The sequence below is a fragment of the Gadus morhua genome, chromosome 3 (genome assembly GCF_902167405.1).
Source record: "Gadus morhua chromosome 3, gadMor3.0, whole genome shotgun sequence".
NCBI classification, from domain to species: Eukaryota; Metazoa; Chordata; class Actinopteri; order Gadiformes; family Gadidae; genus Gadus; species Gadus morhua.
In genome coordinates this window covers 13,139,039-13,157,352 of record NC_044050.1, presented here as the reverse complement: position 1 = coordinate 13,157,352, position 18,314 = coordinate 13,139,039, and the positions used below count along the sequence as shown (strand labels likewise).

General features: G+C 46.0%; 2 protein-coding genes across 3 annotated transcripts in view; both read left to right on the top strand.

Annotated features, from left to right (window-relative positions):
• The window catches only part of pkn1a (protein kinase N1a), a 48,917-nt gene extending 41,943 nt beyond the window's left edge, over nt 1-6,974 (top strand). Inside the window, exon 24 of the transcript XR_003976135.1 lies at nt 6,879-6,974. The gene's annotated coding sequence lies outside the window, so the exon portion shown is untranslated. The remainder of the gene's footprint in view (nt 1-6,878) is intronic.
• On the top strand, nt 340-16,542 carry map2k7 (mitogen-activated protein kinase kinase 7). Of its 2 annotated transcripts, XM_030351301.1 has the most exons (12): nt 340-542; nt 1,781-1,828; nt 4,639-4,777; nt 5,734-5,800; nt 5,970-6,083; nt 6,537-6,656; nt 6,766-6,873; nt 7,105-7,284; nt 7,752-7,832; nt 8,587-8,729; nt 8,861-8,906; nt 9,048-16,542. In XM_030351301.1, the coding sequence occupies exons 1-12, from the start codon at nt 419-421 to the stop codon at nt 9,189-9,191; spliced, it is 1,314 nt and encodes a 437-aa protein (XP_030207161.1). In that variant the 5' UTR covers nt 340-418; the 3' UTR covers nt 9,192-16,542. The 2 variants fall into 2 exon arrangements, with proteins under 2 accessions (XP_030207161.1, XP_030207162.1); XM_030351302.1 differs by lacking the exon at nt 1,781-1,828 and having other exon boundaries at nt 343-542.
• Nucleotides 16,543-18,314: the final 1,772 nt, after the last annotated feature.

Below are 18,314 nucleotides of genomic sequence, written 5' to 3'. Positions count from 1 at the left end.
CAGAGGGACCCTGGACACAACATTCATCTGTTTGTGTCCAGCTGACAGATTCTCCATATAATGCATCATTCTCATAACTATGCAGCATGGTCTCACTGCAATCTATAATTGGAAGTGATGGCTTTCGAAACCACTAGCCTCACCACGTTGTGTCCATAAACAGTGAGACTGTGCTTCCAAAAAATAAAAATCTAAGCCAAGGTGTGTTTTCTAAAGTTGCAAGATCCCCGCGTGTTGAACTCTAGGCCGGACTGTCAGTGTCAGAGGGAACAGGACAGGGAGATCGGTGGTCCCACTGCTGCACTGCGATTTTGTTGCTGTCCTCTAGTCTGCCTCTCCTGCATGATTATCATTGTGAGTTGGCCAGAGAGGGGAGTCGAGAGCTCGGTGATCACTCGATGCTGTTCAATTTTTCAAGATGTCGTCGCTGGAACAGAGGCTCTCGAGAATCGAGGAGAAACTAAAACAAGAGAATAATGATGCTCGCCGGAGGATCGACCTTAATATAGACATGAGTCCACAGCGATCACGTCCAAGACCAAGTAAGTGTCCATTGGGAAGAGAATGGGGACGTGTAACAGAATACGAGGAAAGATCGCAGAGCATAGGGCGAAGAGGAGAGGGGGTGTTTTGCTGGTGTTACCTTTTCATGCTAACTGGCTAGCTACATAAACAAACGCCAGCTATGCTTTGTTGTGAGGCTGGCGATCTTCAAAAAACCCTAAATGGATGGTCATGGTTGTGTATAGGTTATATTTGACCATATTAAACGGATGGCAACCGTTTTGTGACATGTCAAACGGACTGGCACCCTGAAGTGTGTTCAGGTTGTTGTCGGCTCCGCACCAGCTCGTCTCGGCTGCAGGCCCCCGCCGCAATGTCGGGTTTGAACGTTGTTATTCCTTCTTGGATAATTACATATAATTGATTGGGACGCATATGACGTTTAGTTATATTTGCACTAGATGTGTAGCGCTGACACAAAATAGATTTTAAAGGGGAATTGATTTATATATTCAATAATCGACCGGAGGAGCGACGCGGTAGCAATAGCTAGCTTGAACCATAGCTTTAGCTCACATCGGCTAGATAGAGGTACACTCCTGTGAATATAACGTCTAGTTTCACCAGATATGCAGAAAGGACAAACACGTTCGGTCGGATGACTGTTCGCGATAACGATCGTGTTTTGAGATTATGCGCGCACTCGCCAAGCCACCACCCTGGCCCTCCAAGTAATGAGGAGCTGCACTCGCTGTCAGTATCACCGAAACTGCTGATCGTGGCAACCAAGTGTGTTTTGAATGCACGTTCGGGTTAACTATCCATTCGACTTGAGCAGTGTGCAATCTCTCCAATAAATATGACCTATGTTGCATTGTGGTAGGTTCATACCTGGAACCATTTCATTTCATATGGGGAACTTGAGTGCTATTACTTTTTCTTTCATTCCTTGATGAACGGTGTTCTGGCGTTATTCCAAGAATTTTTTTTTATTGATAAATTGGCTATTGTATGGATTATGAACAAAGGTGTGTGTATGTGTGTGTGTGTGTGTGTGTGTGTGTGTGTGTGTGTGTGTGTGTGTGTGTGTGTGTGTGTGTGTAAACTGTATATGTCTGTGTTGAATGTGTCTTTCAAAGTTGTTGGTTACATTTGGCGTACACAGTGAGCGAACAAGGTGTGTGTGATGGTTTGCGGAGTGTGTGTGTCTGGTGTGGTTCTGCCCGACTGGGGAGTAATGTGTGGGTGTGTGTGTGCATATTTTCTCTCCGTCCAGTCATCGTGATCCAGCTCTCTCCTGCTCCAGCCCCCTCCCAGCGTGCAGGTATCATTCAATCATCTCTGCCACTGCACCCCTCTCCCCTGTTCTTTTTCTCTCTCTCGCCCATCCTCCTGTATTCCATTCCCACTCATCTAGCTGTTAGCGTCACATTTTAAAACACAGGTGTGATGTGTGTGTAAACAACACCTGCTCTCTTCTTAAGTACCACCCAGTACTTATATTTATAAATTATAATACATGTTGCACATTTATCCTCATCCTAGTGTAGTCTATCCGTTGTAATGTAACGACATGTTAATCTCCGTTCAAGTATTATTTAAAAATCTTTATAGTATTATTTGTGCATCTTTTTCATTTATGCAGATCAGCACAGTGCCATAGTAGTGCCACAAGGTCTCCAAAAAGAGTAATAGATCATGATCCGCAGTAATTAATGCAACAGGGAGGAGATGTAGCTTTTCCACATAGTCTGTTGCCGTATAGAAAGCACCTCACATACCTAGGGAAAGAAGCGGTGACTGTAAAAACCACGTCCTGTGGAGTTCATTGCTTTAATTATTGCAGATTCAGTGATGGGTTCCAATACTCCCCCACCCATCCCCTTTAAACTCTGACCTCTAACACTAAAATCTCTTGCCCTCTCTTCCATGCCCTCTTTTTCCCCCTCTGTGTTTGTGTGCTCCTGTGTGCCTGTGGCAGGGCAGTGTTGTGTGTACATGCGTTGGTTAAGATAATTAACCCTTGTTTTGATGGAGGCAGAGAATCACGTTGCATGTGGCTTTTTCTGCACAGCACGATGTGTACCGGGTATGTTTCGTTTGACACAATCTCTAATCCAGCATCCCCACTGGCTTGGCCTCAGAACTGCTGTGACTGCTCTGGGCGCTCTCTTTCTCTCTCACTCTCTCACTCTCTCTCTCTCTCTCTCCCTCTCTCTCCCTCTTGCAAGGTCTCTTTTCCTACTCGTTTGACCGCTTGATGACTTTACCTCCCTAAATGTCTCTCGTCGGACGCCCCACTCAGTCTCTGTTTTGACAATTGTGGCTGCTCCTTCCTCCTCTCATCCTTCTACTCAGCAGATGCCGTTTGTTCGCCGCACCACAGACACTCTCTCTTCTCTCCTCCTTTGATCGCTCCATGCGAGCGACACGTCAGCGTCTTTCGTGCGCACGTTTTGTCACATGTGTCAAGTTCTGTTTTCGCTCTCTCTCTGTCTTCGCTCAGTCTGTAAAGTTGTCTGTCGTTCCGGAGCCAAATCAAGCTGTGTTGTGAACTGCCAAAAGACTCGGGGGACCTACTCGTTGAGTCTCTCAGTGTCTCTAACCCCGCCTCTTGGCTAAAGCATTACCTCCCTGCAGGTACGGGACGGTCCAGGCAAGTGGATGGGTGTGGGCCAGAACTCACCTCCTCAGAGACCTAACTGCCACAAATGTTTTATCTATATGCAAACTGATTCTTGCTGTGCAGATTTTGAAGCCACCAACAGAACAGATGTGGGGGGATGGGTTTAGATATGAGGGTCATCGGAGGGCAGTGGTATTCAGCAGTGAGACAAAAAGGGATTTATAGCAAGGGGTTAAGCCCACAATCCACAACTGTGATGCAAGCAAAGCAACCCAAGCGATAACGACAAGATGGCTTGTGGGTGCGGTACAGGCCATCCACGGGAGTCAGGTTTATGGCCCCGGGGAAGAGATTGCTTTGCCACGCAATGCTTACGCATTGTAATGCTTGCGGCCATTGATTCTGTTCTGGCTAATACGCTAATGACGATGGCGATGTGTGGGTGAAGTGGTGGGCAGGATGTAGAAGCATGTGGATGAGATTTACGCTCCTGGTTTAGGTGTATTGCTGCCTCCACTGCGCCCTGCCATGCCCCTGGTCTGGGCTGGGTGTGGTACTACTGGCCCGCTATGCATGACAGCTCCTTGCTAACACCCTACTACCGCCCACTGGCTCCTTGTTTGTTGCCTCTTTTGAACTCCTCTGGGGGCTTACAAGGGTCTCCAGAGTCAAACAGGTTCACTCATGCATTTCACCACTTGGCTTTGAACGTAGTGTTTCGCTTTTATGGGGCCCAGGACTTGTTTGCGCGGCGTCCATGTTTTTAGTGGTGCATAATATTTCCTCAGTCTGCGTTTTGAGATGGGTAAGGCCTCTCTGGGTGAAGAGCTGGGTGCTGTGGTACAAATCCAATAACACTTTACTTTTTTTTTTACAAAAAGTAATTTATTATAAATCACTAACTATTAAATGAGGGGAAAAATATACACCCATTTGTTACAAGGTTAAGTTGTCCAAGGAACATTTCTTAACGATAAGGTAGGTACAATGACTCAATGTTTAATCCCGGTTAATTAAAGAAAAATAAACAAAACAAAACTACCCTTACAGTAACGTAGTACATGACCGGCCACACGGCTTATCGCCTACCTATCTGTGGCGATAACCAGTTAACCAACATATCAATCAGTATGTCAGTGGCTAGTCCATGCCAATTGGAATTAAGCAAGGCGAATATAGAAGTAGAAGGACTCGCTTGACACAGACTGGGTTGTATTTCGCTCCTGTGTCCCTCCCCACGACCTGTACTCGTACTCGCTCAAGCCGTGAAACAAAACTATGTGGAGACACAAAGTAAACCTTCCTCTAAGTGTAGCGCCAAGAGTTTGGCAAGAAAGTCAAACAGTGCGGAATACTTTGGGGAGAAGCGGAAAAGTGCTCCAGGGTTGTCATTACATGCGGCTCCCTCTTTGTTTAAGGCAAGCCCGAGCCTATCCTCTGTCTGTATTGCTCTCTGCAGCCCTGCCTCTAACCCCCTGTGCCCCCCCCCCCCCTCCCCCCTCCCCCAGCGCTCCAGCTGCCCCTGACCAACGACGGGGGGAGCAGGTCGTCGTCCTCAGAGAGCTCGCCCCAGCACCACCCCAGTCGCCCCCGCAACATGCTCAACCTGCCCACGCCCCAGTACGTCCTGCAGAAGAGCCTGGAAAAGTAGGTCCATGCACGCACATGCACGCACGCACACACGCACACACACTTAAATGCTTTTATTCTGATCCAAATTTTACAAAGAAGGGGAACAACATCCGAACATTTTGGGAAGAAAGATTGACAATGGAGCAGGTTCATCAAGCTTACATGCCTTTACAAGACCTACATGATAAGTTAAGGGGCCATTCACACTAGGGCCGTTTGCCTGTTCCGTGCTGCAGGAAGATTCAGCACGATTCCCCCCCTCCCCACTCCCCCCGCTGGCCCGTGGTCACACTGCTCCCAAGGGCCATGGCCTGGGCACGATTGCTCCTTCATACATACGGCATCACGTCGTAATACGCTAAATACGTCATCACCAAGCGTGGTGTCCAGTTGCGACTGAATGCTGTCGTCTGCCCAAATTTCAAGTAAACAGTCGACTTCACTATCGCACCAACGTAAACCCACTCGTGAACCGCTTGCCCGCCATTATTTAAAATGATTTTTGTGGGGAAGTAGGGAATGGACCTATAAAGAAAGAAGGGTCGCGCAAGGACTACGTCATCCAGCTCACGTTGCGTATCCACGCGTGTGCGCTTGTCATCTCATTAGCATCTGTACTTTGGCCACGGCCCACCTCTCCCAAGTGTGCCGTGGCCAAGGGGCTGTTCCGTGCTGGAATACGGATGCTGTGGTCACACTTGCCAAACGTTCTAGACTTTAGTATGCAAATGAGCTCGGGCACGGTGCTGCGGCCCTAGTGTGAGTGGCCCCTAAGTTATTACACCCAATGGATCAACAAAACAGCTTTGTCTCCAGATTTGCATAATACCTAAGGTGGCTGAAACAGAGCAACGTCTAGCCAATCTTTTGGCTTCATTCTTGTGAAACCCCCCAACCGCAACACAGACAGACACAGACACAGAGAGAGAGAGATAGCATCCCTGAAATGGAATGTGTGCTTGGTTCTGCAGTGCGGAGATTGACCAGAAGCTTCAGGAGATCATGAAACAGACGGGCTATCTAAAGATCGACGGTCAGGTGAGATGAACTGAACACACACAACATATGAATAATCTCATGTTGGTTAGTTTTGTATTTGAGCTACAAGATTCCTCAACATTGACAGGGCCTTTAGCACCCCTACGGTAACTGACTGAAGGTAATACCAGCATTAGTAATCTATTTATTTATGCATGTTTCCCCACAGCGCTATCCAGCTGAGGTATCAGACCTGATCAGCGAGGGCGAGATTGGCAGTGGAACTTGTGGTCAGGTCTTTAAGATCAGATTCAAGAAAACGGGCCACGTCATCGCAGTCAAGGTAGGGCTGGCCCCTATCTCTGATGTAAAGCAGCATCCGATCATTTATGACCAATAGGGCACAGATGTCCACTTTCTCTTTCTTTCTTGCACTCTCTCTTGTACTATCCTCTCCTTCTTTGTGTGTCCCTGTGGTGCATTTCATCACAACCTCCCTCTCATTCGCCTGATTGGTTCAGCCCACAGTGATTCCCTAATTACAGCACACACATTCTTCCTTTTTATATCGGGAGATAGCTTAATTGTAGTCGTCGTGCTGTTTAACAATTAGCAAGCTCTCCGATGCAAAGCACAAGTACTTCACACATGGACTCACTACTGCTTGGATCCTTTAAAGTCTCTTGTGTTTCTCTTGCTTTTTGCGGTTGAGTTCATTTGTTTTGCGTAGACTTGCTCTTATTTACAGTGTTCTCTGGTAACTCAATGTGGTATGTTTTTTTTTTGGTGTCACCAGCAAATGCGTCGCACTGGAAACAAGGATGAGAACAAGAGGATCCTGATGGACCTGGATGTAGTGCTGAAGAGTCACGACTGTCCGTACATCATTCAGTGCTATGGCGCCATAGTTACCAACGTAAGCACAAACACACACATGCACCCTAATGTTCAGAGGGGGAGCTCAATGCCTAATTGGATTGGAATACTGATTGTGTGTGTGTGTGTGTGTGTGTGTGTGTGTGCAGACGGATGTGTTCATCGCCATGGAGTTGATGGGGACGTGTGCTGAGAAGCTGAAAAAGAGGATCCAGGGGCCGATGCCGGAGCGCATTCTGGGAAAAATGACTGTGGCGGTAAGCTGTGTGTGTGTGTGTGTGTGTGTGTGTGTGTGTGTGTGTGTGTGTGTGTGTGTGTGTGTGTGTGTGTGTGTGTGTGTGTGTGTGTGTGTGTGTGTGTGTGTGTGTGTGTGTGTGTGTGTGTGTGTGTGTGTTTTCTGGTCCAAATTGAAGTGGTTTTCATGTATGTTTTCTGGTCAAGGTCTACCACTTGAGTTTGGGTAACGTGCGTGTATTTTGTCCTCCCAGATCGTGAAGGCGCTGCTGTACCTGAAGGAGAAGCACGGCGTGATCCACCGGGACGTGAAGCCCTCCAACATCCTGCTGGACGACAAGGGCCAGATCAAACTGTGTGACTTTGGCATCAGCGGGCGGCTGGTCGACTCCAAGGCCAAGACACGCAGCGCCGGCTGTGCTGCGTACATGGCAGTGAGTCAACACACGGGCCCAGATGGCCACACACGCACACGCACACGCACGCACACACACGCACACACACGCCCAGAAGGCTGCGCGCACAACCAGACCAAGATGCACAAACGCATGCACGCGCAGGCGCACGCACACAAATACACACACACACATACACTTACTCACACACGCACACATGTATGCAGGCGCATGCACAGAGTACCCAGATGGATACATAAACACAGAGATGGAAACTTCCAAGTTCAGAACATTTAATTTGGTCCCAGCATGTGAGTCAACCCTCTGGATTGGCTAGCTGGTGTAATCCAGGAGTCGTCTGAAGGCTCACTTGCATTGGGTGAAAGGAAACACATGGCAGGACCTTTTTTTAGTTTCTGAACATGGAATTGTCTGTCCCGGGTTGTAGAGATGTTCTGCAGTCATTATGTACTCACAGATCCCCCTGTAATAATGTGTGTCTGCAGCCTGAGAGAATAGACCCTCCCGACCCCAGCAAGCCAGACTACGACATCCGGGCCGATGTGTGGAGCTTGGGCATCTCTCTGGTAAGACGTGGACCTCTCTTGGTCTTACACTGGGTGTATGCTAGCATTACTGTAGTGGTCACTACATGGCACGTAACATGTTGGAGCTTGGCAGTATTAATATTAAGGCTTCCAATAAATATTGGGTGGGTATGGCGCATTTCCTTCCGGGGTGCGGGTCGGTTCGGAGAGGTTTGGTGGAGTAGTGAAGGTGCGGTTCGGCGCAGCTCGCGTTTCCAGCGCCGACAGTACCCTTATGGTAGGGGGGGCTTGAAGCCGGATGGCGATAGCCGCGGCAGCTACGTTAGCATTGTGACCTCATAGCAGCCTGACAGAGTGTAGCCTGCTAATAAATCCAAGGAAAAAGAAGAACGCGCACAAAGATCAACAATGCAGGTCATCCAAGGAGGAACGGCAAACTTTTGCGTGACATTTTCTTCAATTAACGAAGCTATCGCCGTTGTCTAGAAACACCTTGCGGATAATGTGTTTGTTTATTATGATCCCCCTGTCGCACGGAAGTGCGATTCTGTCAACCAATCAACGGTCGGCGTGTGTAGCTTGAACTTTCCGGCACCCTATTCAGGCGTCTCAGTACCCCAACGGAGGAGAACTGCGAGACGAGTACGGCTCAATACGGCTCAGTCCGGGTCACTCCCACTTTTGGCGGTGGAAACGCGACCCGTGCCGCACCTTTGCGATCTGAACCGACCCGCACCCTCCGTTGGAAACGCGCCATTATTAAATCCAAATGGTGTGTCCTCTTGGCCTGCAGGTGGAGCTAGCCACAGGACAGTTCCCTTACAAGAACTGCAAGACGGACTTTGAGGTCCTCACCAAAGTGCTCCAGGAAGACCCTCCAGTGCTGCCTCACGGCATGGACTTCTCCAACGACTTCCAGTCCTTCGTCAAAGACTGGTGAGACACGCGCAACCACAGACTCAAAACACATCCGCAAAAATTCGCCTCAGACAGGATTCTAAACTAGACGCACTCGGTTCACGCACCGACTGTCAATCCGTGTTGTTTCATGCGTTTTCTTTCCACAGCCTCACAAAGGATCACAGAAAACGGCCCAAATACAACAAACTGCTGGTGAGTCGTGTTTGTTTGCCTCATGAAAAGTTTCGCTCATCAAGATCATGTGTAGAAAATGGCCCCCGAAGGACCGTTTTTGGATGGCGCTGAATTGTTTGTTTACACGCGTCTCCCCGGCCACCCCCCCCCCCCCCCCAGGAGCATAACTTCATCCGGCACTACGAGGTCCTGGAGGTGGACGTGGCCGGCTGGTTCCAGGCGGTCATGGATTGCACCGAGTCCCCCCGCAGCAGCCAGTGTTACAGCCACCAGCACCAGCTGACCTCGGTCTTCAGCAGGTAGCCTGGTCGGGCCTGGCCCTGGACAAGCTCAACATCGGCCTCAGCCCAACGCTACCCGGGTTAGCTTCGGCAGGGCTAGCTAAGGCCAGGCCAGCTTAGGCAGGCCTTGCGTTGGCTTTGAGTGTTTAGTGCTAGCCTAGCCCAGTCTAGGCTTCGTCTTGGCCTACACTAGCCTAGACCGGTGTTAGCCAAGCCTATCATGAGCTTAGCCTATCTTTTGGACCCTGGGGAGGGGTGGGGGGGGGGGGGGGAGCCCTGCGGTCCGGGTTGTGTTTGAGGAAAGAGGAGAGACTGATGGAGACTGGAGAGTTGAGGCCTCCGGATCAATACATGGACGGACAGATCGGGTGGACGGACGGACAGGTGCAGTAGTAGATCCCTTAAGGGTATTTTAGGGTTTCATTGGAGGTTTTGATTGGTTCAACTGGACAGGCAGACCTGGTAGGGGTGGAGGGGTCCTTTAGCTAGATTAGACTGGTGTGTCATCACACCTTTCTAACAGAAAATGTACAGCACACTCACACTAATCCGTATAACTCACTGCACTGTTTTGTTTCTACACGTAAATGCTCTCTCACCGCGTGCAGACACGTACTCGTCTATGTACTAGGGATGTGCATTTCTGGCAAAAATACTATTTTGATATTCGCTGAGAAGCATTTGAAAAACGGTCGATCAAGAACCCCCCACGCACGCACGCACACACCCCGTATACACGCACACACAATGACACAGGGGGAGGCTTCTATGATTTGTATGAAATCAATCTGTTTATTTCAACAACTGCGCCATCAACATTCAACATTCATCAAAATTATTTCAACGTGGGCTTAGGCAGATAGGCCTACTTGCGCCGAAAACACATCGCTATTTATTTTACTGAACACAGCCTGCATGACGGTGACCTAGACACGTCTTTAGCATATGGAAACTATGGCCGAAAAAATGACTTCACATGGTGTCTTTTTACATTTTTTTTCTTTTTACATTTTTTTTTTTTTACTTTTTACCAGCATTCGTAGTGTTGATCAGCAGAGAAATAGTCTGCCAAAGACGTTCACGTCACTTAGCAACCGAGGACGCTGGGGTCGTATCACTCCAGACTACTTCTGGAGTGATACGATACAACTTTCCTTGACAGCGGTCATTATATGCTTAGCAACAGTGAATTATCAAAAAGATATTCACCGCCGGAAGTTGTGAAGGCCCATTCAAGTGAACAGCACTGAGAAGAGCCGTGTAATAAATAACCAAAGTCACATTCATTATTCGATATTCTACGTGACTCCGACTATTCGACGATCGTTGCCCATCCCTAGTATGTACTACACCCTTTGATCCATTGCATTGAAGAATCGGATCGCATCGGTCAACAGCGTAGTCAGCAGACACTGGAACGGAGCCTCAGTGTAGAGTAGAGTGGAGAGGAACCTTTCCCCCCCACTGTGATGGAGGACACACACGACCAGGATAAGGGGTTACTATGAGTCCTATCGTGTGTGTGTGTGTGTGTGTGTGTGTTATTCAAAGGCAGATTATGTATTTTATCCATCTTTTATTTTACTCACTATAACTAACTCACGAGATCAACCAATTACTTTTTTGTAGCCAATATTAACCTTGCACTTAATAATTAAACTGAATTTCTGACAAATATTAACATCCATTAATTTGTTACACGATTTAAGAAATTATGGAAAATACAAAAAAAATTGCATTGCTTTGTAGTAGGTACAGTTGTGTATGGGTTTCTTATGGGTCATTTTATAAGTATTATTATTATTATTATTATTATTTAAAGCGACACAGAACTTAAAGAGGTGGGAGCGTTGGAGGTGTGGTGTAGAAGAAGAAGAAGAGAGGATAATGTTTAGCTAGCCCACCGTCCGGTTGGGCTAGTGCCAAGCTAAGCTATAAGCTCCAAATCTATGGAGCACACAGTCCAGTATTGACAGCTCAGTGGCAGTTAAGCTGTGGTGGGTCATTGCAAAATAAAAGCCCCCGTGAACAACACCAGGCATAATGCTGATATGAAGGAATTAAACGTTAAGTGTAGGTCACCTTGGCTGGAAGCCTCATCCCCGTGACCCAGTGATTGGCAGTGGTGTTCAGAGGACGTTAAGGCTCCTCTACCGAGAGTGGTAACATCTGAGGTTATAGTGTGTTCGGATAACCAATGGGACATGGCTACACCCATGTTTTGGGTGTACTGTTGGGGTGGAACCTCTGGCCATCCTACAGCTTGACCACAGTGAGGTTCAGCCCCTGGTCGGTTCTCTGAGCTCTCTGGTGTTACACCAATGGAGTCCATGGAGCTACTAACCTCCGGCACAGTCACTGCCAAAGTTGACCAGGGAGGACTCGGGAACCGGAAACCAAATCACCACTAGACACAGAGAGGGCGGGAGAGCCCATGGAACAGGAAAGAACCAGTAAGAGGATTCGGGGGGAGGGAGAGCATAGCATGTTGACCAGTGGTAGAGATGCGTCTAGCTTTGAGGAAACTAACGTTGTAGAAGGGAAGGAGCAGTGTGAGGTCAGAGCAGATGATGCACCAGTCAATAGGCTTATGCACAGGAGCAACGGGATCCTTTTTATACTAGAACTGGCTTTGGGTCCGTAACCGGATGGACATACCTCTGATATTATTCTAGGTGGTAGGCTTCCTTTTCGTAGAGCCTGACCTGTTTGATGGGGCTCTTTGTGTTGAGGGGTATTTTCTTCTGCCCCTTGGCTGACTGGTTCTGGTTTATCAGGCTGCTGTAGCATAGCGTTATCCCAACTGGTGCATCGGTGGACTGGAGGGAATTAGAGAAGTTAAGGAAAGTAACAGAACGTCAGTGAAGGGTTTGGGACGGAGTGGCAGGGACAGGATGTTGGACAGCAAGTGGTGGGGGAACGGAGATAGGAAGTGGAAACGTGATGGATTCTGTGTTGCAGGATACTTAAAAAAAAAAAAAAATAGCTTTCATGGTGTTACACCGACCTGAAGTGTATGGCTTTAGGGAGTGAGAATCAGTGTCTGTTTCAATGTTTGATCATGTTTACTTTTCTTTTGAGAAAGATATTATTTATTTGCGTTGCTAGTGTACTGCTGCTACTTTGAATTGCTTTAGACTGCCGTCATCTTTTTCCCAAAAGGACAAATACCTTTTTTTTTTTATTTTCAAGCCAAATATGTCAAACCTAATGCAATGTAAACACATGTTACCAAATACTGAGAAGCATCCGAGCGGGAGAGGAGGTTGACTAAATGTTTTCGATGAATTCAGAGAAAGGGAAGCGCAAGGAGGTGTATCGGGAGAAACCCGATATTTGTCGACGCAGAGCCACTAACACACTGCGAACACGCACACAAGCGTGCGTCACCATAGATACAGAAGACCATGTATATCCACCCCACTAGCATCACAGAGAGGTCATGTCCAACCCAAACGGACACATTTTATTTTTTGGGGTTCCGTTTCCTCTGAGGTGGTTCTCGTTCATGTAATGGGTTATCTCAAGTGTACAGTCCTCAATCCGTGCGCCTGTCTGTCCGTCAGTCCACCCATGTCTGTCTGTCTGCGGGGGCCGCCCCAGCGAACTGTATCACAAGGTCTGTCTACACCAAAGGTGTCCTCTGCTAGAAAAAAAAAAAGAAACGATACGAAAGAGCTGTGGTTTATTGTTATGATGAGCATTGTTGTTGACGTTATATTTGATCACTATGACTACACATAATATATATATCTATGTAAAATCTCTCTATAGCTATGTGTGTCATCTACAGCAAGAGACTGGGGGCCCCCTTCAACATCCAACACACCCGATCCAAAGTGTATCGAACCTAGATTCGAACCGTGGTTATGTTCCACCGCTTCCCGTGTGGTCTCAGACATCCTCGCTATGAGAGGTTTAACTGGGAGGGTCTGGCTGTTGTGCTCGGCCTTCCATCCCCTGTAGAGACGGTGAAGAAGTTCCTCCGTTTCCAGCCCGTTAAAAGCTGTATCCCTCCTGAACTAAAAGAGCCGCACCCAAACAAACCACAGGCTGCACAGATCCAGGTTATGACGTCGTTGCCATAGTGTGTATGGAAAGTGACGCAGCATAACCTGGAGATCCTGAACGCCCTTGCCCAGAGTGAGCAGGTGCAATAGCCAGTGTTTGACTGTAGGGGGGCGCTGTCTCTGCAATTCTGTGTTTTATTTTCCTGCACCACTTTAACAGAGTGAGACCTATCCGTACTATACTGTCAGTCATCCAGGTCAGAGCATCACATGGACCCAGTCTCTCCCAGTCTATATTCAATGTTGTTCCGTTGAAGTATCCCTCGACACATACACTCTCTCTAACCCACACACATGCAGACACACTCTAAGACACTAACAAGCTACTATCTGGGAATCTTGCAAAGGTATCCCCTGTACTGTTGGTGTGTGTGAGTTTATGTAAAAAAAAGACTGATTTACTAACCGGAAAAACAACACGCATGCACCAAATGTATATAGTTATTACTTTCCCATAGGACCCTGCGAGGGTGGGTGTGTGTGTGTGTGTGTGTGTGTGTGTGTGTGTGTGTGTGTGTGTGTGTGTGTGTGTGTGTGTGTGTGTGTGTGTGTGTGTGTGTGTGTGTGTGTGTGTGTGTGTGTGTGTGTGTGTGTGTCCATTGCAGGGCCCGCGGTGTACAAAAAAAAAAAAAAAAGACGGCAAGAAACAGTGTATGTGTTTGCGTGTCTCTCTCCATCTGTAAAGTAAACCAAAAAACATTTTCACTATGCAGTCATTCAAAGCACGTCGCGACGCCGCGTCCCGTGTAAATAAGCTACATGTATGGAGATACTAGGGGCCGTACAGGACGGTGGATGAGAGTTCCCTTGGGGGATCCCTCCTCCCTGCATGTCTGCGCGTGTCCGTGTGTGATGAGCGACGGCGAAGAGGGCCAACGAGAGCGTTAAGAGTAGACGGACACGCAGCAAGAGGGTTTTGAGGGGGCGGAGCAATGTGAGGAATGTATTATGGAGCGGGGATGGACCCGGGTGGGCGGGGTTCTGGACCCGGGTGGGCGGGGTTCTGGACATGGGGACAGCAGGGGAGCGCTTTCAAGTATCAATTGCATGTTATTGTTAATGCTGTAACTGCCATTGGTTTTAAGTTAAGGGCTGGGGATGCAAACAAAAAGTGTATTTTTATTTATTTGGAAGCATATACCGTACCTGTTTTGTGTGTATTTTAGTTTTTTGGAATTGTCAATTGTTTGTGTACTTGGAAAAAGACACACTTTTGCCTTTTTATTTTATTTTGTATTTTGGTGATGTTTGTTTAGTGTTGGAGCACCCGTGGTTCGTGGAGTTGGAGAGTGTTGCTGAGGGAGAGCTGTCCCTCAGCAGAACCTGTCTTGATATCTAGTCTCTCCCCCCCCCCCCCCCCCCCCCCCCACAAACCAATTGTGTCTCTCTCTCCTTTTCCCCGTGTATGTTCAACCACATATGTGAGGGAGGATGTTTTCTTTTGCCAGATTTTTATTTTTATTCCTGTCTACCAAAAGTCTTTATAAATGATTGTTATGATATTATTTTGCTCTTATTTTGTTATATATTGTTGCTATTGTTGTCAATGTTTATTCATTTATTATTATATTATTATTAATAATAATGATATAAATTTTTTTTATATTCAGGGAAATTTATTTGACACCAAATTGAACAGAGTAATCAGCAGATCCCTGGTCCCGTTTGGACCCGCTAAACAGCGGGTTTAGGTGGCCAGCTCGGTCCCTTTCTCATTTCCAAAGGTGTGTCTTTTTCAAGCCAGGGAGGACGACTCTAGCGCTCCCCCTGGTGGCTTTTTTTTAAACGATGATCCCCAATCTTTTACCCCAAACGTGTAACGTCAGCTATTATGTTTTTCCGCCTCTGGTCAAATGAAGTGTACAACGCCACCAATTGCTGTTTTCGATCCTGTTCTGGAGATGCAGATGGTTATGCTGTTTTTATTTCCCGCTCTCATTCAGTTGATAGCGGTTTACTGTTCTTCCTCCCTTGTAAAGGCTCGGTGTGGTGATTCTGGCTTCTCTCATGCTGTGGTAAACAAAGGTTTTTGTTTTAAGGCAGAACTTTAATGAAACATGTTGCACTTGTGATTGTTATTGTTAGGTTGGTTTGGCTTGATTTAAAAGTTTCGAGAGATTAAATGCAGAACTGAGAATTGCTGGGTTGGCATAAGAGTTTTTTGTTTTATTTTCCAGTCTGTTTTTAATCAATCATCGACCTGCGACTAAAGGGGCAGATTATGATTCAATAATGTATTTCCGTTATTTATTGTTCGCTAGTATGTTTGTATATGACAGTGATATATTCTTCATATCATGTTCGTCATTGTCATTTTAATGTCCTTTAATCAACAGCCAAAAATAATATTCGCCGTTCTCTAGGGGACACACACACACACACACACACACACACACACACACACACACACACACACACACACACACACACACACACACACACACACACACACACACATACACACACACGTGTACGTTGTTGTTGTTTAAGTTTGGTTTTTAGACGTTAACTTCCACACCAAATGCACAAAAAAAATTCTAATGTTTTCATATACTCCTTGTTGGCTTATTAACAAGCAAGAAGTGAAAGTTAACTGTTACGTTTTTTTGGACAATGAGCGATTGCTTAAAGCTAGGGTAGGCAATTTATTTAAGAAACATTTTGTCATATTTGTGGAAAACCTTTGAACGTCCCGAAAGAAATCAAACGCTCTTTAAAAAAAAAAGACATATCCTTTATATTTGGCTTTTGGAGGCCTGTAATAAGCCTGTCCAATTGCATTTGGTCCTATTTAAATGATTGCATCCTGTCAGTCTACCGGCCTATCCGGTGACCTATGCTCACTCTGTTCATGCACTCTTTGAAAATGAGCAGAGTCTTCCAGAAGGCTAGGCAGACCCATTGCTAAAGCTAGCGAGCTAGCCATGTGATTTTTCCCAATTGCTCACCCTACGTTTTTAATGGTGTTTCTTTTTAAAGTCTTCAGACACAACTCCCAATCTAAATTGCCTGAGCGTCTGGTAAGCAGGTCAGTGATAGGCCTAAACACAGCGGTTGCAGATGTCGGTAGACTTTATTTTCTTGTTTCTATGACACAATGAACCCGGTATCCAGTCATATCGAACTCTACAGCTTTACAGCTCCCTCCTGTTTTCTGTATTTTATTTTTTCCCCCTCCCTCACCAAGGTTCTTCTTAAACAAAAGAAATGCCATTATATTGTGAATACCTCAGGATTTTTTTGGAGAAAAAAATAAATAAAACACTTAAAAATCAAATAAACAAAAAAAAAATTCAAAAGCCAGTGCTGTTTTCTTTCTTCATTTAAATATACTAGTATGACACATGGATTGGTATATGATTACATGCATGCATTATATTTTGTTGAGTGTATATAACAAGTCTGCATACATATCTGTTCTGTAAGATGGGGCATTGAACCGGTTGGAGTTGAGATAATTTAGGTTTTGTTAACTAAGTAAAGTCAAAACTTACAAGTATAAGTCTTGCCTGCTCACATACAAAATTGTTTAGTAAATAACTCTCTGTGGACCCCAGGAGGACTAGCTCATCCCACTTTGGTGACAGCTAATGGGGATCCTTTTAAACATAAAACATTAAACTCTCCCTTTCCACTCATGTAGAATGAAATGAGCAATGAAAATACTAAATGGGAAGTCCAATGCTGAATTCCATTTGGTAGGAATCAGGATCGGATGATTTTGGATTTATTTGGGCCACATACTTCTATGTATTTATAAATTATTTATTCGTGTTTACCCCAAAAACGTTTCCATAAGCCGAAAACATATTTTTCTCGTTACCACATCATATAAAGGCAAGCCTTTACACTACAGCACCTTTTAGAAATTACGTTTTCTTTTCAGTCAACGATGCCAATATTGTCCTTCGTCCCAATGCAACAAATGACATAATCAAAGTATGCATTTTAGAGAGATCGTTGACAGGCAGAATGCATCCTCTGCTCTAGAAATAGAGATGAATATGTCCGGCGATGATATATCAGCCCTTCTCTACCCTCTAGCGGCGCGTCCCACAGAGATCGGCGCTTTAGTTCCATGTTGTTTCCTTATACAATTAATTTTATTACAACACACACACACGCGCGCGCGCGCGCGCATGTACATTCAAATATACGCTGAGTCAGAAATCGCTGATATTTTCAGGTTTGTATTGAATAGAGAGTAGACGTTGCAGTGATAAATAGGCTCCTTCGACTGTATGACAGCTGTACAAACAGCTCTGACATTAATAAAAAACTAATTTCTAATTTCAGCAAACTAAATTTTAATCAACGCAGCGTTTTGATCTGAAAGCAACATAAACACATTTATGATCAGGAGACCTATTCATTGATCCGTCATCATCTTAGAGCACAAATCCCGTCGTTTGACAATGCTTCTGCCGGGGATGCAGACTCCAAGACAGGTTCAGAACCAGGTAACCTTACACCAAAGAGGAAGAAACACAACACAACAATAGACCAAGCCTCTCACTCACTCACAAACTCTCGCTCTCGCTCTCCCTCTCTCTCTCTCTGTCATTTTGCCGTCTTTTGCGCTCTCAAACCATATATGGTATTGGACATTATGAAAAGCTCATTGGCTGTTGGAACACAAAGCATTAGATAGGTGTTTTAATCATAGACTGTGTAAAGAAAGTGAATGTGTTCAATTATGTTTTTAATCGTTTTTAAAGGCATTATTATTTAATTAAAAAAATCATCTTTAGAATAAGACAACCAAATAGATTAAATCAATTTAGATATCAACAGTGAGTAATTATTGGCCCTCGATGCATATGGCAACACATTGAAAACGGAATAAACAACGTCTTTACGTCTTTCAATTTTTTTTACTTTAGTTGGGATGTCAACGATGCACCCATGTCTTAATTTCTTTGCTCATACCATTCCTCCCCCTCCATCCCGCCCCCCACAGGTACAGACGAAGCTTTACATTCCTGCACATTCACTTCTCCTACACACATTCCTGTCACAATATAACAGTGCCTCTCACTCAAAAGATCGAACCAAACAAGTTATCCCAGTACCTC